General features: G+C 46.1%; 1 protein-coding gene across 11 annotated transcripts in view; it reads right to left on the bottom strand.

Moving 5' to 3' along the window:
• Ubr4 (ubiquitin protein ligase E3 component n-recognin 4) overlaps positions 1 to 24598 on the bottom strand; it is a 108220-nt gene that overhangs the window by 81917 nt on the left and 1705 nt on the right. For all 11 annotated transcript variants that reach the window (XM_029476342.1, XM_029476344.1, XM_029476348.1 and 8 more), the window contains exons 2-21: positions 18524 to 18621; positions 16111 to 16214; positions 15144 to 15273; positions 14901 to 15040; positions 14172 to 14274; positions 13909 to 14050; positions 13643 to 13767; positions 10523 to 10647; positions 9994 to 10053; positions 9719 to 9909; positions 7657 to 7756; positions 7388 to 7525; positions 6860 to 6977; positions 5864 to 6051; positions 4604 to 4763; positions 4440 to 4525; positions 2330 to 2499; positions 972 to 1254; positions 285 to 423; positions 42 to 121 (exon numbers count right to left, since the gene is read on the bottom strand). In XM_029476342.1, the coding sequence (XP_029332202.1) occupies positions 42 to 121; positions 285 to 423; positions 972 to 1254; positions 2330 to 2499; positions 4440 to 4525; positions 4604 to 4763; positions 5864 to 6051; positions 6860 to 6977; positions 7388 to 7525; positions 7657 to 7756; positions 9719 to 9909; positions 9994 to 10053; positions 10523 to 10647; positions 13643 to 13767; positions 13909 to 14050; positions 14172 to 14274; positions 14901 to 15040; positions 15144 to 15273; positions 16111 to 16214; positions 18524 to 18621 (2680 nt within the window). The remainder of the gene's footprint in view (positions 1 to 41; positions 122 to 284; positions 424 to 971; positions 1255 to 2329; positions 2500 to 4439; positions 4526 to 4603; positions 4764 to 5863; positions 6052 to 6859; positions 6978 to 7387; positions 7526 to 7656; positions 7757 to 9718; positions 9910 to 9993; positions 10054 to 10522; positions 10648 to 13642; positions 13768 to 13908; positions 14051 to 14171; positions 14275 to 14900; positions 15041 to 15143; positions 15274 to 16110; positions 16215 to 18523; positions 18622 to 24598) is intronic.

Below are 24598 nucleotides of genomic sequence, written 5' to 3'. Positions count from 1 at the left end.
AAAGAAAGACAGACAGACAGAAAAAACAAACTTCCCAGTACCTCAGAATCCAGCCGGTTCAAATCCTCCTCGGAGGCCTCTGTGGACAGGATGCAGTAGAACCTGGGTTGTGGGGCCGCATCTGGAAAAGGATGATCTTATTAAGCAAGCGTGAGGCCCATGGAAGTCAATGTCTAAAACTTTCTAAACCACCTGTGGGGCCAAAGTGCCTGCTAGAGTCACCAAGCCTCCACCAACAAAGACCAGGATGTCATCACCCTCTTGCTGACAATCTTCCTTCTGACCTGATGAAAAATGTTTGGACCAATTTTCTTCTACTTCCTTGAAGCCATGATACAGAGGAGTGTTGGCTCGGCGGCGGCTGCTGCTGTCTTGGGATCCACTTGCCCACCCAAAAGGGGGACTTAGCAGGTTGTGCTGCACCTTTGAATCACAGACATCTGAGGTAAGGATATACAGTCACCAGTATGCTTTTCACACCAGGGATAATAACATATGTAGCAATATCAAAACTTGCAGCATCAAATGAGCATGAAATCTTGAAGATTTTTCTGTAGTTTCTTTTGGAAAGCACTTTTTATAGTGCATCGGGGGGATGCTGCTCCATGTACAGGTTTAAGACCTGCTGAGCACAGCACCTCTTAACCACCCTCCTGTGTGTATTCACAGAAGACTATAATGACGGCATTCACTGCGGGACCCTGCCTCAGACACTAATAATGAGACAGGGGCAAGGCTGAGGACACTGTTGCTACTGGAAATGCAGGGTGGATGAGAAAAAACACAAACATAGCCATCATCCAGCAGTCACTGAGTAGACCCTGGTTAGCACTCCAAACCAAACAGAAAGGCCAATTCCAAAGGCTTGGGTAGCCCTACCCATAAAGCCTTCACAACCACAGATAAAACTTTATTGCCTGCAAAGAATGGAGCTCTTGGCAGGAGAACAAGGAGAGAGTGTGGGTCTTCACCTGCTCAAACAGATACACAGGGGCTTTGGAGTACTGATGAAGTAGGTAGTCGAAGATCAAGAGGAGGCGGGCCAGGATCAGCGGTGCAGAGCGCATCTGCACCTCCATGTTAACACTCAGCTCCTGGATGCTCTGCACAAGCATGGTCAAGATGGCTCTGCGGCCCTTCTCAGAGAAGCTGTGGAAGATGAGCAGCAGCAGCTGCAGGTGCTCAACGTTCAGGTCTTCTGTCTCACTGGGCACCACCCCCTGCAGTGCGTTCTGCTTCATGGTAGTTAAAAACCTGGAGCAGAGAAAGGGGAGCATATCTGGTGGAGAGACCCCAGAAAAGCCCCAAGACTGCAACACCTAATGCTGCAAGGAGAACAAGTTAAAGAACAAAACTGGTGCAGAAAAGCCAAAAGTCAGATGTAGGCCAGCAAGATGGCTCAGTGGGGGTAAGATGCTCGCCACCAAGCCTGCCACCCCTTGTCCCAACCCCGGGTCTCACATCATTAGAACGAACCAACTGACCTCTACAACAATGATGTGATACAAGTGATCAACAACACACACACACACACACACACACACACACACGGGCGCAGAGTTCTAAGCCAGTGGGACCCAGGAAGAAAGGGAGAAAGAAAGGAGATGCTACAATATTCAAGAACTTGTCAGGGAGCGTTATACAAAAAGGAGTGAGCACAGCCAACTGTCTGCATGTCCTTTGGCTTTTAGGAAAGAGATTTGTGCGTTAATAAGGAACCCTTCCTCCATCCCTAGCTCCCAGAGCCTTCTTGAACGACTGTGCCATGAAGAACAGTGGCCCTCTGGCATTCAAAGAGGGCTATGATCTCGAAAATCCAACATTACAGCTATTTGATCCTGGGCTGAGGGATAGAAGAGCAAAGCCTTTTAGGAAAACAAACTGCTTTGAAGCCTAACCATGTAAACAAAACAGCCAAAAAAAAAAAAAAAAGTCCATCTAAGGGGGATTTAGGTGATTAAGCTTAGCTTCCCTCCCCCAAGGAAACAAGTTCTTTAAAATTTATCCAAAAATGGCAGCAAGCCGCTCCACGTAGGCTCCTGTAGGAAACACCAAGGGCAGCTCAGCCTCTCTCTTTCAGGAAACTGGTCATCTTTGGAATCTGGGCTCTGAATGACAATGACCACTCCATCTCCCTACAGATCACTAAATCTGGCTACAGAAGGCATCTCTTCCCAGACCAGGCTGATTAACATTTAACGGCACATCTACCAAACTCCCCCATCACCTCTCCACCCCCCTAAACACACAAAGCAGATTCTCACAGCCAGATTGCCAACCAACCTGAACACGGTACTCAATCACCACAGACCTTGTGTTAGGGCCTTACCTGTCCCACACTTTCAGGCATTCAGGGACATCAGGGTCACCTTGTGCTCCAGCTTTATGCTGCCAGATAAGCAGGAGGCGAGAAAGCACAGAGAGGCCTTGGGGGTGAATGTACAGGGGCCAAGGGCCTTCGGAGAAAGGAGCAACTCCCAGCTGCTGGAGCAGTGTGTTCTGAAACAAAGGACAGAGCAGACTATGAGAAAAGAGACACAGAACAAGTAAGTCAAAGGGGTGTGTGTACATCACCTATGCTCCTTTTCGGATGATGAATAAAGAATTTGGCAGAGTGTGTCTAGAAGAAATCTGGAGAAAAATCCTGTTGTTCAACAAATTAGAAAAATCAGATGAACCCTAATCACCCCTGCAGTTGAGCTGCCTTTCACCTCTATTCTCGGCAGGACGAGACAGTGTGAACTCGGAAGCTTCCCTCCATAAACTGCAATCTGAGGAAAGGGCGGAGCACTGGAAGGAGCAGCTTCAGATGGTCTGGGAGGCCTCTGCAGGCCACACTCTAAAACAGTGCTCTCATTGCTCACTGAAACTTCCTTCCAGCCAAAACAAAATGTTTCACTTAACAGTAGGCAAGTATTAATAAACTTCACAACTATCTTCTTAAACAAGAAAAAAACCTTTCCCTTTTGGAGAAACTGACAAGCCCCTAAAATATAGTGCATCTGTAATCTGCAGAAATAATTGTTTTATTTGGATTGAAATTAAGAGCCTCACAATGTTGCCAAGGATAGCCTTCAATATGCAACCCTCCTGCTCAGCCTTAGGCGCTGAAATAATTAACAGTTGACAGATGAACTTTCAAGATAGTCTCAGGTCAAACTACTGGAGCCCCACCTGATGCAATGGCACCAGAAGGAGGATCCAGAGGAAATCATCCTTTCGTTTGTGGTGCTGGGATCAGGACCAGGGCTGGACGATTAGACAGAGGCTATGCCACTGAGCTATCCTCCATCCCAGATTATGAATTTTTAACATCTCCTCAGGAATCTTTGTGTACACTAAATATTAGGAAAGGCTAACTTTGCTCATTACAAAAAGTGAGCAGTTGGGTGCAATGACACGTGCCTGTAATCCTAGGCTACTGCAGGAGGATTGCCCAGAGTCTGAGACCAGGCTAGGCTGTATCAAGTCCCAAGTCAACCATAACTACAGAGAAGTCTAGTCTTACTAAAAACAAACCAAGTTATCAAAACATGAATGCTACCAAATATGAGAAAAGGATGTGAATCCCCACGACCTGACACCTTGCTGGTTGGAGTGAAAACAGCAGTGCAGTCTGACGAGCTACGCTCGCCCCGTAAGACCTGGCAATTTTACTCCAAGTGACAGCCCCAGGAGAAGCAGTCTCTGTCACACAGAACAGCTAACACGAATAAAAACGACCACAGCAATATCTTGAATGCAATGAGCCTGGCCCCAACTCAAATGTACCTCAGTGGAACAGAGATGACTCAGGCGGTATAGTGCGAGCACAGGGGTGTCAGAGAGCAGCTAAGTAAAGGTTCCAGAAACGCCCACTACAGACCGAGCCAGACACTGCATGATTAGCACTAATCAAAGTCAAGCACACGAGCACAGCACGCCACTCACTACACACTAAAGCTGTGCTTAAAGTGGAGATTAGAGACACATGAAAGTAAACAAATGGGGCCTTAGGATCGAGACGCCACCTTCTTTGGTGGGAGAGCTGTGCAGTTGCATGCCTGGACTCAGTTTTGATGATAGTTTGTAAAGGAGAACATGTCTCTTGTGATCTGAATGCTCCTTGAAAGTGCCTTTTACTTTGTACTTCCCCAAAGACCGGTGAACATTTATCAATCATATGCTGTAAATAAATAGCTTTTGGTGAGTACCACCTACTGGTCTACTATGAGAAGCACTGGGAGTTTATCTGTTTTCTTCCCTTAACCTTCATGACTTGGGGAAAGAACATCTTTTTCTTCCATCGATCCTAACCTCTACACGGGGCAACACAGACCACCCAGGCACAGCTGTGCCCAGCAGAGAGTCAGGACAAAGCATCCTTCAGTGATGAGAGCCACCACGTTCCAGGGATAGCGTGAAGTGCTCCCTCCTGGGCAGCAACAGTGCACACCCACCTGCAGGCTCGGGGACTGTAGGTCAGAAGTCACCAGCGAGTGGTTGAAGTGATAGAGAGCAGCAGCAAAGTCCTCATCTGATGACCCTTTGGACAGAGGGAGACAGTTACTTGGGAACTTGGAACCCTAAGTGCCCTGCAGCAGCACCCAGCCTTTCCACTGACCCTTGAGTCCATCTTTGTCCACCTCCTTAATGATGCTGGCCAGAGTGGCCATGTGGTGCTCTGAAAGAGAGACGCTCAGATAGTTCCGGATGAAATTGTTTCGAGAGTTCAGCATGGAAGTCGTGATAAAGTTCAGGATGTTGGAAGCCAGACCTAAGAACTACAAGGAACAGAAACAACTCAGAGCAGTGTCGTGAGGGATAAAGCTTCTGCCAACCCTGAATTCAACCAGAATCATACAAGCCCGTACGTCTGTCTCCATGCCAAAAGTGAAGGCTCTCACACTAAGTCTCCTAGTGGGAATGTCCTTGATGAAACTAGCTGCACAGAAGGGCAGACCCACTCCATGCAGCCAACCTCAGAAAACACTGTGTAAGGAGGACCTCTGAGCTGATCCCATCCCTGACCCTCAAGGCGGTACCAGTAACATACTGAAGACTGACCCTACATCAATGATCACTACACACTGATTAGTACACAATTATTACTATACATACCCATATTCTCACTTCTCTCTCTATTATTAAATCAGTTTGTCATTATTGTAAAAACTAATTATTGAATGATGATAAGGGCTAGAGAGTTGGCTCAGTGGTTAAGAGCACTGGCTGCTCTTCCAGAGGTCCTAAGTTCAATTCCCAGCAACCACATAGTGGCTCACAACCATCCATAAAGGGATCTGATGCCTTCTTCTGGTGTGTCTGAAAAGAGCTACCATGTACTCATATACATAAATATTTAAAAAAATAGAAAAAATACATATAAATGTTTTATGCCCATAACCTTGACATGAAGCTATGTAAGGCTACGTTAAAGAATTGTACCTGACTCATTACTCTGATAAACTATCAGAATAGGGGCTGAAATACAGAAGAAAATCAATGACTATTGGTTGAATCAATAAGTAAGTATTTATGATGCACCAAACCTATGCTAGAGACTTTGAAAACACTCTTTCACAATGCCTTCAGGGCAAGTACAGTCACTCCCCAACAAGGACACATTCAGACTCTGGCCCAGGACCAGTAAGGTTCAAATCAACTTCTACTTATTTATTCCTAGAGACTGTGCTAGTAACTGTCAGTACTGGAAGCATGCTATTTAATGACATGATTATTACTTGAAGTCCTGCAGAGACAGAGCTAAGTACTGCGGTATCCAACTTATAAATGCTTTAGCTCAGACGACATCTGCTTCACAGCTCAACCACTCACTCTAATCAAGTAATCTCTCCCACGGAACCTCAGAAACCACTCTTACCAACTCAGGATCTTTGCGACTGGCCAAGATGTTGCCCTTCTCACCAGATGCCTGTTTATTGGGGCTTTTAACCCGAGGAGAGCTCTCCAGGGGAGGGGGTGGTGGAGGAGGTGGAGGCGCAGCTTTTTCTTTACTGGGAGAGATGGTCTCCTCAAACCACTGCCCCAAAATAGGCTCACTGTCATCATCTGAAGAGAAAGAGCATATCACAAAAATGCAATTTTTATGTGTGTGAACCTGTTTTTCTATAGCTGCTGAGGTCAAAGATCACAGGCCATCCTGATGCTGAGGACAGGAACTGACCCTGTCAATCTGTCAAGATCTAAATGGATAAACAAGTGCTTCCACCTTATTATACTTGGGTTACAATGCAGTAAAACTGATTTCTTACGAGGTCCAACAACAGAAGAGAAGCCATGTCCTCTTATCTCCCTGCCTGGAAAGGGGCCAAACATTTATAAGAGCAAGCAAGTTTCATCACCCAAGATGGTAAGAATCGTGCCCCTTGGGGTTTCACATTGCTCCACACACTTGAGCATGGAAAAAAGTCAAACAAACAAAAACCAGAGACCACCCCTCTACACATCTTCAGCTCCTCCCTATGTGCTCCTCAGCTACAAGCCCATGGTTAAACCAAATCCCTGCCACATGGCCTTTTGACCTGTGCAGGAAGGACAGAGGTCCCAGCATAGGGAACAAAGGAGCAGTCATTAGCATTTCACCTTTGACACTCCACTCACTGTCCAGCCCAGGCCAGCCTCCGATCCAGTAAAGTCCATCAGTACTGACCGTGAGCATCTGCTCTTCCTGCCTCACAGTGCTGGGACTACAGGAGTGTTAGCACGCCTGGTTTATGGCGTGGAGGGGATCTAGCCCAGGCTTCATGCACTCTAGGCAAGCACTTTCCCACCACTCTCTGACCCTCAAGCTGCTCCTAAACAGCACACCATTTTGAGAATACATAAAAGAGAGGGCAGAGGGGCTATCTCTGGCTACCTTGGCTGCTATCTTCCTCTGTGCTACTGAAGTCATCCTCATAGTACGTGTTGGAGTCGGTGGAGGCGCTGGCATCACTGCTCATGGAGCCCTTCCTCTGCCGCTGCAGGACACACGCCTAGGGAAACACAAGCGTGAAGAGCACATGAGCCCAGAGACAGAGCCAGGAGCTGGAGTGTCCACCATGCTTCTGCTTCAGATGTGTCACGATGGACCACCAGGGTCAGCAGACAGCTAAAACTGGCAATCAATAACCACTCCCAAAGCACCACAAACTATACTATGTCAAGATCAGTAAAGTGACATCATGTGCCTATAAGCCGAAGAGGCTAAAGCAGGAGGACCAACTGCATACAGGAATGCTAGCCCAGATTAGGCAACAGAGACCTTAAAAAAGGGAGACAGAAAGAGAAGAGGAGGAGTCTAGGGAGGATTCCATTCTAAAACCACCACCACAGTCTGCGTTCTTAAACATCATGGTCTCTGTCCGCTTTACTCCAATTCATGAATGGCTTAACTCCCACCCACCTTTCTGTATGAAGTTGAAAGTAAAGTCAAAAGCAGGTTTGTCAGCGGGACAGAGTCAATCAGCCGTTGAATCCTTTGTGTGGAGGTGCTCTGGGCCATAATACTCAGGACTGCAGGGGGGCCGTCTGTCTCCCAGTCCTGATGATAACAAAATCAAAGCATATTAGTCATATTACTCTAGGCAAAAAAAAAAAAAAACCTTACTGATGCTCTAGTTAGCATCCCAAGTCGCCCCAGCAACCAACCCGAGGATTCCAGAGCCTCCGCACCTTGTGGAGTGCCTCCACCTGCAGGTCTTGAAAGAGAGATGCCAGCAGCTTGATGGCATGGTTTGCCAGTATCACCGAGAGTACCCCAAATCCTTGATGCCTATACAAATTATCAGAAGCTCAGACTTAAAAACCATTAGCAATGAATCACAACCTCAGAAATGGCCATTATCCTGCCAAACTGGCATCCCAGACACCTTTACAGATCTACAAACTTCCCTCTGAGGATAGACTACTACTACTACACACACACACACACACACACACACACACACACACACACACCATGCACGCATGCACATCACCCTAGCACTACAGCTTACAAACACCAAAGCCCATGTATGAACTTTCACAGGATCGACAGGCTTCATAGCAAGAACTTCTTCCAAATGAAACTATTTCATACTATTTCACATCACTTCAAAGGTGTTGATCAAAAAATGATGATTAAACTTTAAAGAGGTATTTTTTTTTGAGGGTTGGCAAGATGGCTTTAGAATGTAAAAGTGCTTGCTGCCAAGCCTAGTAATAATCTTGAGTTCTATCCCCAGGAACCACATAATGAAAGGGAGAGAATCAACTCCTCCAAGCTGTATTCTGACCTCCACGACGTACCACTCACTGCACATGCACACACCACTCCTAAACACACACACTCACAATGGGAAATAAGCATAAAGGTAAAAGGTCCCTGGATGTTGTTCCTCAGAGGCGAGTTTCCACCTCTCCAGTGCTAGATTTACACTCGTACATGGGTTCTCAAAACTGGACGTAGGTCCGTCCACATGAGTGCAAACACGCCTAGCTGAGCTAGTTCTCTGGCTCCCCATGGAAAAGGTCTGATGACAGAGTCCCGCTGATGCTAAATATTTCTACTTCCACCTCACCCTGATCTATCTATCCCTATCCAAACACAACACGGCTCCTAGCAGCCTCTTGCTCTGGCCTCTTTTCTTCACAATAATTGTGACAACCCATAATGGACTTGCTGGTTGCTACTTTTTCCCTTAGTAAATAAAAGCCAAAATGGAAGTGATGGCAGATCCCTGGAAAATCTGGTACTTGGGAGGGTAGGCAGAAGGACCAGGAGCTTCATGAAGGCTATCAGCTACATAGCAAATGTGAGGCCAGCTAGGCTATTAGAAACCATATCTCAAAACAAAACAAGGAGAGGAAGAGGGACAGAACTGAGAGGTGGCTCAGCAATTAAGATCCAGGGAATCTGAAGCCCTCTTCTGGTCTTCAGGAATGCCTATGGTATATATACATACATACATACATATATGCATACATACACACAAACACACACACATACACAAAACACCCATATAAATAAAGAGAGCTGGCTCAGCAGTTAAGAACACTTGTTGCTTTTGCAGAAGATCGAGCTTTGGTCCCCAGCACGCACCCACCCACCCAGGGAATCGCAACCATGCCTAGGCCCCACTCCAGGGGACCTGGCGCACTCCTCTGACTTCCGTGGTAACCAGGCATGCGCATGGTACAATTCTACGCATGCAGGCAAAACACTCGCACGTAAGATAAATCTTCTTTTATTTTGTTTTGCTCTGTTTTGTTTCAAGACAGGGTTTCTCTGTGTAGCCCTGGATGTTCTTGAACTCAGAAATCCACCTGCCACTGCCTTCAAGTGCTGAGACTAAACCACTGGTACGCACTTCCTAGCTAGCACACCTCATCTTTTGATCTGAACTTGCTGCAGACTCTAAATATACATCAGACATTCTTCCTCCTTTTACAGATGAGGAAATGGGATTAAAACCAACCATGACCTATCCAGATGCTGGGGCAAGAAAATGGAGCGAGGAAACCATCTTCTATTACTATTTTTGCTATTAAATTCACACGGCTGGAAGAGGAGTCCTCTGACACAGAGAAGCCAGCTGGCTTTAATGCTCAAGACAGTGTGCTCAGTATGCATAGGCCCTCAATAATCTACAGCAGGCAGTAACCAAGCGCTGATGTGGGGCGGGCAGCTCATCACCCCGTGAAACAGGGAACGCAGCACAGCATTCAGAAATGGAGCTTCCAGGCAGACACACACCCTTTGCCAGGCCCCAGTTTGGGAGAGCCCACTCCCTCCTTTGTACGAGAAAGGATGTCTCTGACTCGAAGGGCAGCCAACGGGTCCTTCTCTTTCCCCTTGTCAGCCAGGGCTGTGGGGCTGAGGTTCAGTATGAGGAAGAGGCTGTTAAGCAGGCACCAGGCGCCCAGCAGCTGGAAGTTCTGCAAGTGCTGTTGAGAAAGGACAAAACAAGACATCAGCAGGGACATCCACCCTGACAGAAGGTACCTACCTGTGCCTCACATGCCTCTTACCTCACCACCTGCGCGGCGGGAGCTGCTGATGGCCTGTCCAATCATGTCGTAGATCTCAAGCTGCCCAAGAACAAACAGACATACAGTCTGAGCAGGTCAGGTCTTCATCACAAATCTAAACCCTACCTGAGCCAGCTCTATTGGAAGAAGTGTACTGTCTGCAGGTCACTTGGCGATCTACTGCCACCAGTCTCTGACCTCATGAGGCATTGCCTGTATCTCCCTCAGCACAAGACACCTTCTTAAGAGTTCTCATACACCCAGCCCTGCATCAACCGGCTTTCCATGACAACTAATTCTTTCTATGCACTTACAGCAAACTGTTATTTGCTACACCCTGCCTGAAAGTACACCAGCATTCAATAAGCCCTCAATGGTTTACAAAGTAAATGTCAATCCTCCATGGCTTACGGCTGCCACACAGGAAGGGGGAGCATGTATGGAGACAAGTATGCCAAACACCTTGACCGAATCCCTCTCAGAAGCACTGTCCAGGGAAGGGGTGTAGAGACTGTGACACTTGACTTACACATTTCTGAACAATCGTGGCTGCATCACTTTCGTAGTCGTCTTCTTTGGAGCTTGTGGACCCTGTCCGCACTTGCTGGGCACTACCCACATGAAGAATGGCCATACACGTGGCTACACTCACACCTGGAAAAGAGCAGGCAGAGGCCAATCTTGAAAATGCCTCAAACCCAAGACGGAAAGATGGGAACGCCTAAGCCACAACACTTTTGTAATTTGATTCCTGCAAGACCTGCAAAGGGCACGTGTGAACACAGTGCTACCATATAATCCAGCAGCTACACTCCAGCTACTCCCCAAAGGAGCTGCAGACCCACAGCGCACAGGAAACTAACTGCGCAGGATCATTTGATGAAGTGCTAGTTATAACTGCCAACAAACGGAAACAAGCAAGCTATCCTTCAGGATGACAGACAAAGCCAGGCACGGCACATTTACATTCACAATATTCAGGAGTCTGAGGCAGGAGTCTCACAAGCTCAAGTCATGCCTGGCCAGCATGGGCAACTGGACTATCACTTCTCTAAATGAAAAATCAAAAGGCTGCATATACAAACATAGGAGTATAGCACACAGGCCTGGTGTAAGTGAGGTCATCCCCAACATCTCACACACACACAAAACACACACACACACCCTTGAATAAGACACAGAGAAGCCACAGAGATCATCCCCAACATCACACACACAACACATAACACACACACACACACACATACACACCCCCTTGAATAAGACACAAAGACAGAGAAGCCACAGAGGAACCTTAAATGAACATTGCTAGTAGAAGCCAGTGTGAAAAGGCTATATCCGACATACTGAGGGCAGAATACCCTGGGCAGTAAGTGTGGAGGTTGTAAAGTATAGGGGGAAAATGAGATAAAAGCAGCAGCAGAGGGGAGCTAGGGTGGTGACTGTTCTGTTTGCTATGGTAACAGTAAACACATGACGTCATACAGCTGTGAAAACCCAGAGCCACACCATACAGAGGAGCCCTATGGAGAGTGGGTAGAGTCTCAGTGTGGGGAACATGGTCTGTGCAAGCATGAGGACCTGAATAAAGATCCCCAACACCCATGGAAAGCCTGGCACACAGCACAGGTCTACCAGCCCAGAGCAGGGGAAAAGAGGGTCAGGCAGGACCTGGGAGCTCAAAACAAGGAGCAGTGACTTCACTGGAAGAGCCTGTTTCAAAAATAAGCAAGAAGATAGATGAAGGCACACTTGATTATAACCTCAAGCCTCTATACATGTAATCTCAGGAGAACATCCATGTGCACACACAGGGACACACCCAAACACACACACACACCTACAGACTAGTTCATATATATAGTCCAACGGTGGTAAGGAATGAATCAATTATCAGTAGGGAATCAAACAGAAAATGGCACACATGGAAGCCATGTGGTACCCACTCATTTCAAACTCCTTTAAAAGAACCTCTAAGGCCAATGCACACCATTGTCTTTAGCACTTGGGAGAAATACATACAAATGCATACTAAATAAAGAAATCTAATTTTAAAAAAAGGTGGGGTGCTAGAGAAACAGCTCCGTGGTTAAGCACAGCATTTGCTCCTCCAGAAGACCCGGGTTCAATCCCAGCCCCCACATGTCATTCATAATGGCATGTGACTCCAGTACCAGGAGATACATGGCACCAGGCATGCACATGATGCATATGTATACACATCTATATTACATGCCGGGTGGTGGTGGGGCACGCCTTTAATCCCAGCACTCGGGAGGCAGAGGCAGGTGGATTTCTGAGTTCAAGGCCAGCCTGGTCTAAAGTGAGTTCCGGGACAGCCAGGACTGCACAGAGAAACCCTGTCTCGAAAACCAAAAAATAAATAAATTAATTAAAAAAAATAATATATATATATGTATATACACACACATACACATATACATAAAATACATATACACATATATTATAGATATATGTATGTATACACACACATATATGCAGGCAAAATAATCATATGCATAAAGTATACAAATCTATTTTTAGAAAGGTAGCTAGTGATAAAGGAAAATACCTAACACTGATTGGCTTCTACAATGCTCATAAAGGCAAATACACATGCACGTGCACACACATGCGCGCGCGCGCGCGCGCGCACACACACACACACACACACACCAGCAGTCAGGCCCCACTTCCACATCACAAGCTGATTAACAGCAGGAAAGGGACTTTACAGCAACGTGAATAACGCTCTTCATGACTCTTGAGACACCACCTGCCCATGAAGCTAGCATCAAATCTAATCTCACAGCAAGACTCAACCTCTCCTTGATCTGCACCCAAAACAGTCTCCGCATCTTCAGCGCCCCTCTTGCACTGTCTTATCTTATTCTACTTGGCTCTCTATCCTCCATAGCTCCTACTGGGCAGGGACGACATGCAAACATTGCTCATCTCCACATATGAACAGCCGTGGGTTTTCATATAGTATACAATAAATTCAAACACTATGAAATCAAACAAGCACACAAGACAAGTCTTGGCAGGCAGACACAGCTGTCAGTAAAGTGCTTGTGGTGTAAAAATGAGGCCCTGAGTTCCAGCTCTAGAACCCATTTTAGAAAGTCAGGCATAAGTGGGGCATGTCTGTAACCTCAGAGCTGAGGAGGCTGACGCGTGGAGGATCCCTGGGGCTTGCTGGCCAGCCTATGTGGTGAGCTTCTGGACAGTCAGAGAATGTCTCAAGATAGAAAAAAGAAACAGACAGCTCCTGAGGAACACACCCAAAGTTGACCTCTGGTCTCCACATGCACCCACATATATGTGCATAGATACACAACTGTACATACACATGCATCCATGCAAGCCCATGTGCACACACCTGTATACAAATGTTCACGCGCATGCACGCGCACACACACACACACACACACACACACACACACACACACACACGTAAGGCCAGTAGTTAAACGGTAGGTCATTTAGATCCTGTAATGACTTTCCTTGGCCCTCATGTGATATTAGATAGTCTCTTACGTAAGAGAGCCAAGGAAGGAGAACAGAGTTCTCAGGAGTCTCACAGCTTCCTCGAATCAAATCCATGTTGGCCTGAAAAAGCAGTAAAACAGGCGTGCTAACTTCTCACCTGCATACAGACAGCTGAGGCTGAGCACTGTCACATCTTGCAGACGAGAAGGATTGAGGGGTTCCAGCACAGGAAGGGAAAGGGTATCCAAGGCCATGGTGACATCAATCACCAGTGAGTGAAAACTGGAACACAACAGAGGACATCAGCGAGGGCCCCTAGAAACACTCCCTTCTGAGGCCTCATAAGAAAACCAGCATGGGTAAGACTGGCCAGTTACATCCCTTCTGGTTAGAATGTAAGTACGAGGTCAAAGAGCACCTTACCCATTTCGAACAGCGGTGGCATCAGCTACTGTTGCAGGCATGATGAAGAAGGAATTGGCCACCACAGCATCCTGAAACCGATTGATGTAGCGCAGGAAATAGGGCAGGTTCAGGCATACTCGGAGTAGCTTCTCGGAACCCCCTGGATTAACAAAGAGGCACACTCTCTAACAAGAAGCCTGGTACTCCTCCACACAGAAAAGCACAGGCAAGACACTTTCTAAGAAGGGAGACAAGCTCTCTAACAGCAGCCAGACTCTTACCAAGCTCTTGAAGGCTAGCCACATTCTGAGCTATGAACACACTCTTGGTCCTGACAGCAGAGACCTGATCTGGAGATGACTGCTCATCATTTTCTCCTTCCACCTGAAGAGGAACACAGGCACGATCATGACCACTTGACTGCTGCTGAGCACCCGCTAGCTACCAGAAGGCAGCTCCTTGGATATGCGCAGACATTCAGTTACACACTGAAACTCTCTACTGATCCAGACAAAATGACAAGAAAAGTAGAGCAAGACATGGCATGGAAACTGTCTATTTCCCATCAAACACAGAGTGAGGCCTCGTGAGGAGAGCAGCACACGCTCCAGTGCACCTGCCCTGAGAAAGCCCGAAATAACGACCAGCACGCCACAGTGCCGACCATGCAAAGGGAGATGGGTACACATCTGCTTCACTTTGCATGATTTGTTTTCTATGATTTTTTCCACTGAAGCCATGCCCAGAAATGTCATTTAACTGGGAATATATTCTAAGAAATGCCTCATTGAATGAATCTGTCATTGTATAAGTATCTGAGTAAATCACGCAAACCAAGATGTTCACAGGACACTAGAAAATAACGTTTTATAGGTCCACCATCATATATATGGTCTGCCCCTGACCAAAATGGTATGATGCATCTTTTAAATAAGACATAAAACACAATTTTTTCCAGGTTCTATTACCTTAACACATGAAGATGAGGATATTTGGGCAAAAGAACTCACCAGAGCCTGTGGACTGACGGGAGGAGATGGTACAGTTCTAGGGTTAAAAACTGAGGTCAGCTGGTTCAAAAAGTTCATCTGTACCTCCTTCTGCCTTAGCTCGGGGCTTACTGGAGAGGCCAGCTCTTTCTGATCTTCCACTATAAAATTCAGAAACAGAAAAGGGGGGAGGATGAGGGGAGTACCCAGAAGGCAGCAGTGGACATAGAGGTGGTCATGGAACCAGGTGTGCAGGGCACTCACCGTCTGAAAGCGTCTTCACTGTCTGTGGAAGCTTGGCGGACTTCATCATTGCTGTAAAGGTGATAATCTCTGTTCTGTCTAGTCGGCTACAGCCAGTGCACAGGCCTTTTATCAGCAGAATCAAGTGTTTCTGAAAATAAAACAGTCACATATGTCTTTTAGAAACTTCTATACTTTGGGGATTCTAACCAGTATGGGGTCAGACTTGGGTTCCTACAAGTAACTACCATGTAAAAGGCTGGGTGGGAGTGTGGGACAGGGCTGGAGCAACTGGCTAGCATACACCTGGCCCAGGTTTCAATCCCTGGGGCTCCAGAAGGGAGGGTGGAGGTCAGGAGAGTAAAGCTTCAGTGAGAAGCACCAAAGCAAAGATCCCAAATGGACACTCATCAAGACCTAACCGGCTGCTGTCAGTCTTATTCTCCGAGTGGATCACTTTCTTTCTGTTTTCAACTTGAGGCTGTGGTTAACTTTTATAAAAAAACAAAGCCTTAAAACAAATGGATACCTCACGAGTCTCAATAATACACAACACAGTAGCTTGACACCTCCATTCCTGCATGGCAACAACCAGCCATAGGCAGAGAGTGATAAAACCGGGTCTCTTTTCCTTCAAGCCTGCCACCCTGTCAATCACACATCCTTCTCTCTGCTTCCTACTTACACATACGGTAACTCTCAATTCTTGGGAAAGACTCTAGCCTGTCTACAGCTGGCAAACTATACCCAATGCTGGTTCATGTAAATGAAGCTTACTAGTATGCACTCACTCACTTCCCCACTGCTTCTCCCACCCCCAGGTTTGCAATATAAAGAAGACCATTGCTGGCAAGCTGCAACAGACGTGGTATGGCCCACAAATAATTACTATCCGCCAGCCTCAGAAAAGGTTTACCCACTTCTCCATCCATCCCATACTGCCAACTGTTTTTAAAATAAGGGCCAGAAACAGAGACTCTGCTCTCACCTGGGATACAGCACATGCCTCGTCCGGGTTCTCCAGACGCAGGAGGGAAAACTCAATGAGAACTTTACAGGCAGCTGCCACCGACTGAAGCTGGTTCCGGGGAACTGGGAAGCAAGAACAGTCACTTAAGGCCAACAGTTCAGCCTCACACTCAACAAGGCAACAGAGCAAGCCCTTAGCACAGCGGGTTCAGCATTGTCAGCAGCTCTCACCCACTGGATGACAAGGGCCAAATGCTCATACATCCACTGATCTAGTGTTTACTAGAAATTAACATAACTTTAACAGGAAACACACTACACTTCCCGAACTTCAAATGCATCAGCTCATCTAATCCTTAGACTACCTCTGTAAGAGGGATTACCATTCTCTCCCACCGTGTTTTATTTATTTTGTGTTTCCGAGTGTTTTGCCTGTACATACATACATACATACATACATGTATATGCATACATACATACATACACACACACACAGAGTGCCATGTAGGCATTTGCCTAGTGCCAGAGGTCAGAAGAAGGTACCAAATCCCCTAGAACTGAAGTCAGGCATGGCTGTAAGACAACAAATGGATGCTGGGAAACAAACCCGGGTCCTCTGAGAGCAGCAAGTGTTCCTAGGCACCTCGCCCTCTCTAGCCCTTCACCTTTTGTTTTTGAAACAGTCCTTCAGGCTGGCCTCCAATTCCCTAGAGATCCTGAACTCTGATCCACTCACCTCCCACTCCCCAGTGCTGGAACTGCAGACACACCCACCACGACACCCTTCCTCACTTTCATCTTTGTGCCAGAAGAGCAAAACTGAAGACACACACGCTAAACTACCTGGAGTTAAACAATGACAGTGAAGTCAGGAGGTTTGCCTCAGAAGTTCATGCTGCTGGCCACTAGAGAATGACCTCTCCTTGTCACAGGCCTTAGTGATGTCATGCAAGACCTGCAATTGCGTCAGAAGCTGGCCCAAGCTCGTAACAACCCTAGGCTGGAAGGTTACTCAGAAGCAACTTCACAGACCGCTTCCAGTTTACCTGCTTACTAAGTGGGCAATTAGAGCTCATCAGAACTGAGAAACCTGAAGATTCTGAAATAATGTAAAATAGGATTTGGTCACTTTAAGGGTGGAAAAATTCAGCAAATGGGGAGCAAAGGTCAAAAATCTCTTCATTCCAAAGAAAACAAGAGAGTCATATGCACGCCAAAACCAATGAAGAGCCGAAACCTCTTTAGTGGGTGCCAGCCCATGTCACTACCTCCAGCATCACCCTCAATGAATCAATCTCCACAGGTACAAATGCTTTGACACCAGGAAAGCTCCAGGCCAGCTTGGACTACTTAGTGAGCTCTAAACCAGCCTGGGCCAAAAGTTTCAGTCAGTGAATGAATGAATGAATGAATGAATGCAGGCAGGCATGCATGCACGCAGGGCTCATAAAGCCTCAATCATAGCTCGAGAATTACTAATAACTTATGGTGGTGAGGGAGGGTCATTTTCCTTTGGTGTGATCTCTGGCAGGCTGCCTGTGCTCCAGTGAAGGATGCACCCCTGTCTGCATCCAGGCAGCACTGACTGACTTGGTGAGCATCAAACTGAAACAGAACATGACGTCGGGAGAGGTGTGTTGAGGGGATGCAGAGGCAATGGGCTGAAGTGTGTGTGTGTGTGTGTATACACTCTCTAAATAAATGTGTAAGATTTTCAAAGAATAAAAAATATTCTATATGAAAAGAGGCTGGAGAGATGGCTTAGCAGTAGCAGTGTGTACTGCTCTTGCAGAGAACCCAACTTGTTGATTCCCAGCAGTCACAACAGGCAGCTCACAACCCCTTGTAACTCTAGCTTCAGGGGATCCAATACTCTCCTCTGACCTTCAAGAACAACTGCACTCATGTGCACATACTGACTGACAGACAGACAGACAGACACACACACACACACACACACACACACAAACTAAAAATGAAAATCAATTTCTAAAAAAACAAAAAGGGCAAGCAAGCATAGAATCATATAAATTAAATTAGAAATGGCAAGAAAATATTAAAAAAAAAAAGTGCTTTGGGTTAATAGAAAAATAACACCACAGCTATGAGGCAGGTGACAAAGCCAACAGCTTTTCAAGTCCCTGTGGCTGGCCCAGGTGAGGAGGGCCCTACACGCCCTCCTAGAGCAAGAAAAGATGGGGACAGACACACAGACACCCCCCCCCACACACACAGAGACACACACACACAGACACCCCACACATACACACAAGACATACACACACACCCCACACACACACACACAGACACACACACAAACACCACCAACCTGGGAGTTGCTGAAACAAATTTTCCAGAACAAATTATTCAAGGAGAGATCCCCAGCCCCAGCCTACCCATTCCCGGCCCAGGGTACCAGAGCGGGTACTTACTGAGGCTGCAGACCGTGGTGATGTAGTGCGTGGACAGTGCGACAAAGGAGGAGTAGAACGGCTCATACTGCTTCTCATGGTGCAGGATTTCTGACTCACTGTAGAGAAGACAACGTCCCCAGTCAGTGCCCACCATGCTTCGTCCACATTGCCTTACTCCACCCTCCAGCACCCGACTTGGTAGGAAGTAAAGGAAGCGGCTATTCATCTCTATATTCAACATGGGGGCTGGGATGGCATGGGGACACAGGACCTTCAACCCCAGCATCCAAAAACAAACAACAAAAAGCTTAATCGAGTTAAAATGAAATATCCTGTTAAAGGAATCAGGTTAAGTAAGAAGCAGAGGCTAATTAAGAAAAAACATTTTCAAACTCATTTATAAGTTCTTAAAAAGGGGTTGAAGCTCAGGGCAGTGGTACCCATCTTTAATCCCAGCATCAGGAAACAGAGCAAGAAGATAGCCTGGTCTACACATCAAGTTCTAGAGCAGCAGTCAGGTCTACGTCCTGAAACCCTATGTCAGGAATACAATCAGAAGGGAGCTGGAGCCGTGGCTCACTAGCAGAGTGCTTGTGTAGCATGGCTGAGGCTCTGGGTTCCATCCCCAGCACTCTACAGACCCAACACAAGTGAGGAAATGCAAATGAGAATGTGGCTGAGGGGACAGCTCAGCAGCACAACACTTACTGCAGCGTTAACATGAGCACGCACACAAACACACACCCATGGGCCAAAGCACATTACCAATTTGCTCTCTGTTACTAAATTGTGACAACCAAAGTACTCATACTCCTGGTAGCAGAAGCAGATGAAAGCAATCCATTCTGAAGACCAACACCACACAGAACACAGAGGCTTGGAGAGAATGAATGGCAAGAGAATGGGAACTCCTCAACCCTCATTCCTGTTAGCTGAGGAAACACCCTCTTCTGGGAAAATCTGGAGCCCAATGTTCCCTAAAGACTGGATACATTTAAGTCACTTTATCAAATCAGAAGCTAAGGCTCAACCCAGGCACAAATACGCAAAGAAAAGACAAAATGTATCTCATTAGATGCAAACAGCAGAGAGATAGTTAAATAGTTTCCTCGGTGAACTAATCCCCTGGAAGAAGTATCCACCCAGCAAGAGAAATGTAAACAGAGCTGATCCATTCACCAGCAGGCCTTTCTTCTTGCCAAATGAATACAAGAGCCAAAACGCCATGTCTGTGTTTGTAAAGTGTCAATATGAGGAATGAGTTACGTCAAACCACACTCAGGAGTCTGGCACTGCAAGTGCTTTGCTGTCTGGAGAGTCAGCAAAGATTAAATGAGTGTGTATCAAAGCTTAGGCCCTTATTAAAACTGTCTTCCTGGAGCACCTATGACACACCAGGTCCTTCCTGCCCACCAGGACAAGCTCTTCTGTTTGTCATGACAGGGAAGACAAGGGAAAAAGAAACCTTCCACTGCAGGCAGCTCTTCCTCCGCCTGAGGACTCACGTCTCTCTAAGGCTCCTCACTACACCCTTCCCTTCACAGCACACACTGGAGATTCCCTGTCTGTCTTCTTTCTTCCTGTTTTCCTACTCCATAATTCCAAGCAATCTGCTGAGTCACTGCCCTTCACTGTTTTATTTAGAAAAGTTCAGATCGGAGTTACCTCAGCTCTTTCCAAGTTTACCAATCAATCTTAGAGAGAGACCACACACCTAAGGATGAGCTTATTCTGCACTTCATTCCCATTCTGATAATGAAATAAGTCAACAAACAAATACACATGCACACTCAGAAAAAAACCAACTCAGTCAGAGATGTGGAGTGAGAGAAAGTGACTGTTTCAACCTTTTGTTGACGTTTTGAGACAGTCTAATGCAGAGGCTCTCAACCTTCAGAATGCTGCGATCCTTTAATACAGTTCCTCATGTTGTGGTGACCCCCAACCATAAAACTATTTCATTGCTACTTTAACTTCTGCTGTTATAAACTATAATGTAAATATCTGTGCTTTTTATCGGTCTTAAGGGAGTCCCGTGAAAGGGTCATTTGACCGCAAGTGGATCTTGGCCCACATGTTGAAAACTTCTGATCTAACACATTGCAGGCAGACTGGGAACTCAACATATAGTGAAAATGAATGACCTTGAACTACTTTTTGTTTGTTTGTTTGTTTTTGTTTTTTTGAGACAGGGTTTCTCTGTGTAGCCCTGGCTATCCTGGAACTCACTCTATAGACCAGGGTGGCCTTAAACTCAGAAATCCGCCTGCCTCTGCCTCCTGAGTACTGGGGTTAAAGGTGTGCGCCACCACCGCCCAGCGACCTTGAACTTCTAATTCTCTGGCCTCCACCTCCCAGGTCCTGGAATTACAGGAATGTGCCAAGTCTATTCCACCAGGCATACAACATGTCTGGTTAGGGTGCTGCTGGAGTGGGCTGTAGGGATGTTAGGAAACTAATCTATTAGCTGAGTTATACTTCCAGCTCTACCTCTGTGTGTTTGTGTCTTACCCTGGGGGCCTCACAGATCCCACTATGAAATATCAGAAATAGTCTTCTCTCCACCTCCTCCTCCCCAAGTATACAGCAGCCTTACTACATTAAGGTAACAAGAATGCATCTTGAAGGGGCTGGAGGGATGGTTCAGCAGTTAAGAGCACTGGCTGCTCTTCCAGAGGTCCTGAGTTCAAATCCCACAACCACATGATGGCTCACAACCATAAAGTAATGGAATCTGATGCCCTCTTCTGGTGTATGTGAAGACATGACAGGGTACTGAAACAAAAAACACCTTGGTGGAGCAGAAAGATGGGTATTAGTAGAGGAAAAATGGCACTGAATTCACCTCCAATTACTGTTTGTTTATGGTAGGTTAGCAAGACAGCTCAATGGTTAAGGGCTCTGGCCTAAAAAAAGACTGGCACCTGAGTGTGAGCCCAGGAACCCACATACAAGTAGAAAGAAAGAATTGCATAAAGTTGTCGTCTGACTGCCACATATGTGCCAGAACACAAATGTAACATGCACGGCACACATCATACACACACACACACAGTACTTTTATATATTATATAAACTACTGAGGGCAAATAGAGACAAGGTCAGGAATAAGAGCTCTCATAGGGCTAGAAAGCAGAGTAGACATGATAACTCTATCTCTCGCTCTCGAAGAAAAGTCACCAAATAATGATGTCACCCATTCCCCCAGGAAGCCAGAGAACAGGAACAAAGGGCAGGAGGCTCAGTAGGCAGGAGAATGAAGACACTAAACACAGACAGACATCACCAGAAGAAAAATGAGGAGACTAGAAGGCATGTCACCTCCTTTCCTGAAACACCTGTTTCTAACAAACTTTGCAACCATATCCCCACCGCACCTCAAAGACCATTAGACAAAGACAATTAGATTTTCTCTCCTAAGTGGAAAGGGAAGGAACAGAAGGCACCAGGTCAGAGAGTCAAATCTGATGTTTAAGTGAAGAGAGGGGAGATGGGGGCTGGAGAGATGGCTCAGCAGTTAAGAGTACTGACTTGCTCTTCCAGAGGTCCTGAGTTCAATTCCCACAACCACATAGTGACTGTAGCCATCTATAACAAGATCTAATACCTTCTTCTGGCATGCAGGCATACATGCAGGCAGAGCATTCATTCATACATTTAAAAAAAATACATAGATTTTTTAAAAAAGAAATTTGACATTAAAGAAACATTCACTATCACTTAAAAAAAAAAGAAGGAAGGAAGGAACAAATGAACTAGCATCTAGAAATATGTAACTCACTTTAGAAAGAAAAGGGAGTGTGAGGAGAGGCATAAGAAAAGACTGAGATTCACCTCACTTTTCCCCCTTAGGGAACACATTGCACATCTAAGTCAGACTATAGAAGACAACAACCCCCTATTACCTTCAACTCCTAAATACAAAAGCCATCATGTTATCTTTCATGCTCCTTGTATGTGTGAGAGCACACATGTACATACACGCATCTACAGATACACATACACCTATTCACTTAACCAAAGAATTGTGAGTTTTCTGTCCCATTTTTCTATTTTTCTCCCATGCTGACCAACCAGCAGTGAGCGTGATACCAAGACACCAGGACTCCCTGTTGGCGATGGGTGGCGCTCAATGTCAGCATGACACTCTAGTATGTGAAGGCAGAAGACAACAGTCAGTGCAGTACTGGCTCCCTTCAAGACCTCTCCTAAGGATCTGCATTACCTGTTGGAGGATTCCAACAGCCTCCCTGTCCCAGACAGTAGCTCTGCCCTAAAGGGTCAAGGAATACCTAGGAGACAGAATGTTTTCAAAGATGCTTATCATGAAAGAAGCCAGAGCCACTTAGGAAGGGGTTATGGGTGTTGTTTTTAAAATCTATGTAGACTAAATGTCAGCTATGTTCCCAACCATGTCTGGCAAAGTGCTGAAAGGAATTCTCTGGGCAGTATAACACTTAAAAGGATTTCAGTCTGTACTAAAAGACTTGCAGGCTATAGTAGAAGGCACCCATACATAACTAAACTCAGGTATCATTTTCTTTCAAAGATCTAATGGCCCTTTTGAGGGTACACATCACTTCACCCATGCTAATCTACTGCCCTTTACTTCACAACGTGGTCTTAACACCAAGCAATTTCATCAGACAGTTAAGATCAGTCTCTAAGAATTTCCAATGTATTCTGTTCTAAAAGGTCAATTCCAATTATAAAGCATGACTTGAGACAAGGGAAAAATGGAGAAATCGAAAAGAATCACTCAAGGGGCAGTGTCAGACCCAGAAGTTCCAGGAGAGTTCAATGTGTGAGCAGATTGTCAGAAACAAACAGGGACTGTGATGATGAAGCCAACACAACAAACAGTGACACAGAAAAAACAGGGCTCCCAGGGGACAAGGGAGAAAAGGAAGGCAGCTGTAACCAGAGAAAAGACAAGGCAAGTGCAGAAGACACAACAACCATCCCACAAGCACAACAGCAGCCCAGTAAGCCCTAAACTTACAACAGCTGGAAACAATGTGTACCCCAGCCTGACACTCTACTGAGTGGCCCAAGGCCCTAGGCAATGAATGCATCCAATTTCTGAGTCCCCTGCTGTATTTCTCTGGAGAGAAAACATTTGAGAAACTGATGTTGTTAGTGTGCTCTAAGGGATGGGTCAGCACACCAGGGCCCGAGTCTAAACCCAGCTAGTTGCCTATGGCTGGTAGTAGCTGGTTTTCATATCTTTTAATGGCTGGATCTTCTACAATGTGTACATTTCAAGGTATGTAAGAAATTAAACACACACACACATGGCTGCCCACACAGTCCCCAGACCTGCAGTTACAATCCGACCCTTTAGAGAAAGGCTGACTTATGTTCTACACACTTAATACCAAACTGTCTTACATGGTGAGAGATGTGTAAGCCACAGTTGTATCCTTTTTCTATGCTCAAATTTCTCCAAAGAAGACACAAAACAGGATTTTAAACTTAACTAAGCTATAGGAACCAGAATTCGAACTTCAACACTCCTGACTCCCAATAAAACACAGTACTATACACACATCACTTTTCCCAAAACCATAAAGACCAAAATCCTGTCTACAAACACAGGCAGTTCCTGGTTCTCTCAGGTAACTCAGAATGTGGAAGGGTCACTAGCACTCAGCAAAATTCAAATCTAGTTCTGTGTTTGGATTCACCAGGTTGCTAAGGCTTTGCTCTACGTTTAAAATGCAAGGGCCAAGAAAATGGGGTGTACATAATCAACAGATAACACTATAACCTCAGGTCACATCCATAAACCCAAAGGAAAAAGGTCTACAAGGAAGTGAACACTATGACCGTAAGCAGAAAGCATGACTCGGGAAAACTAGCAGCAATTTAAACAGTGAAATCGGAGGCTGCCGCTGGCTGAAGATGGACTGAGTGGTTGGCACCCAAGCCTGATAACCAGAGTTCAATTCTTGGACACTAAGATAGGAGAGAGTCAACTCCTAAAACTTGTCCTCAGATCTCCAGAGCGCGCTCAAGCGCACGCGTGCTCGCTGGCGCTGGCGCGCTTGCTCGCGCTCTCTCTCTCTCTCTCTCTCTCTCTCTCTCTCTCTC

This window comes from Mus caroli, chromosome 4, assembly GCF_900094665.2.
Source record: "Mus caroli chromosome 4, CAROLI_EIJ_v1.1, whole genome shotgun sequence".
Classification (NCBI taxonomy): domain Eukaryota; kingdom Metazoa; phylum Chordata; class Mammalia; order Rodentia; family Muridae; genus Mus; species Mus caroli.
This window is presented reverse-complemented; position numbering and strand designations above follow the sequence as displayed.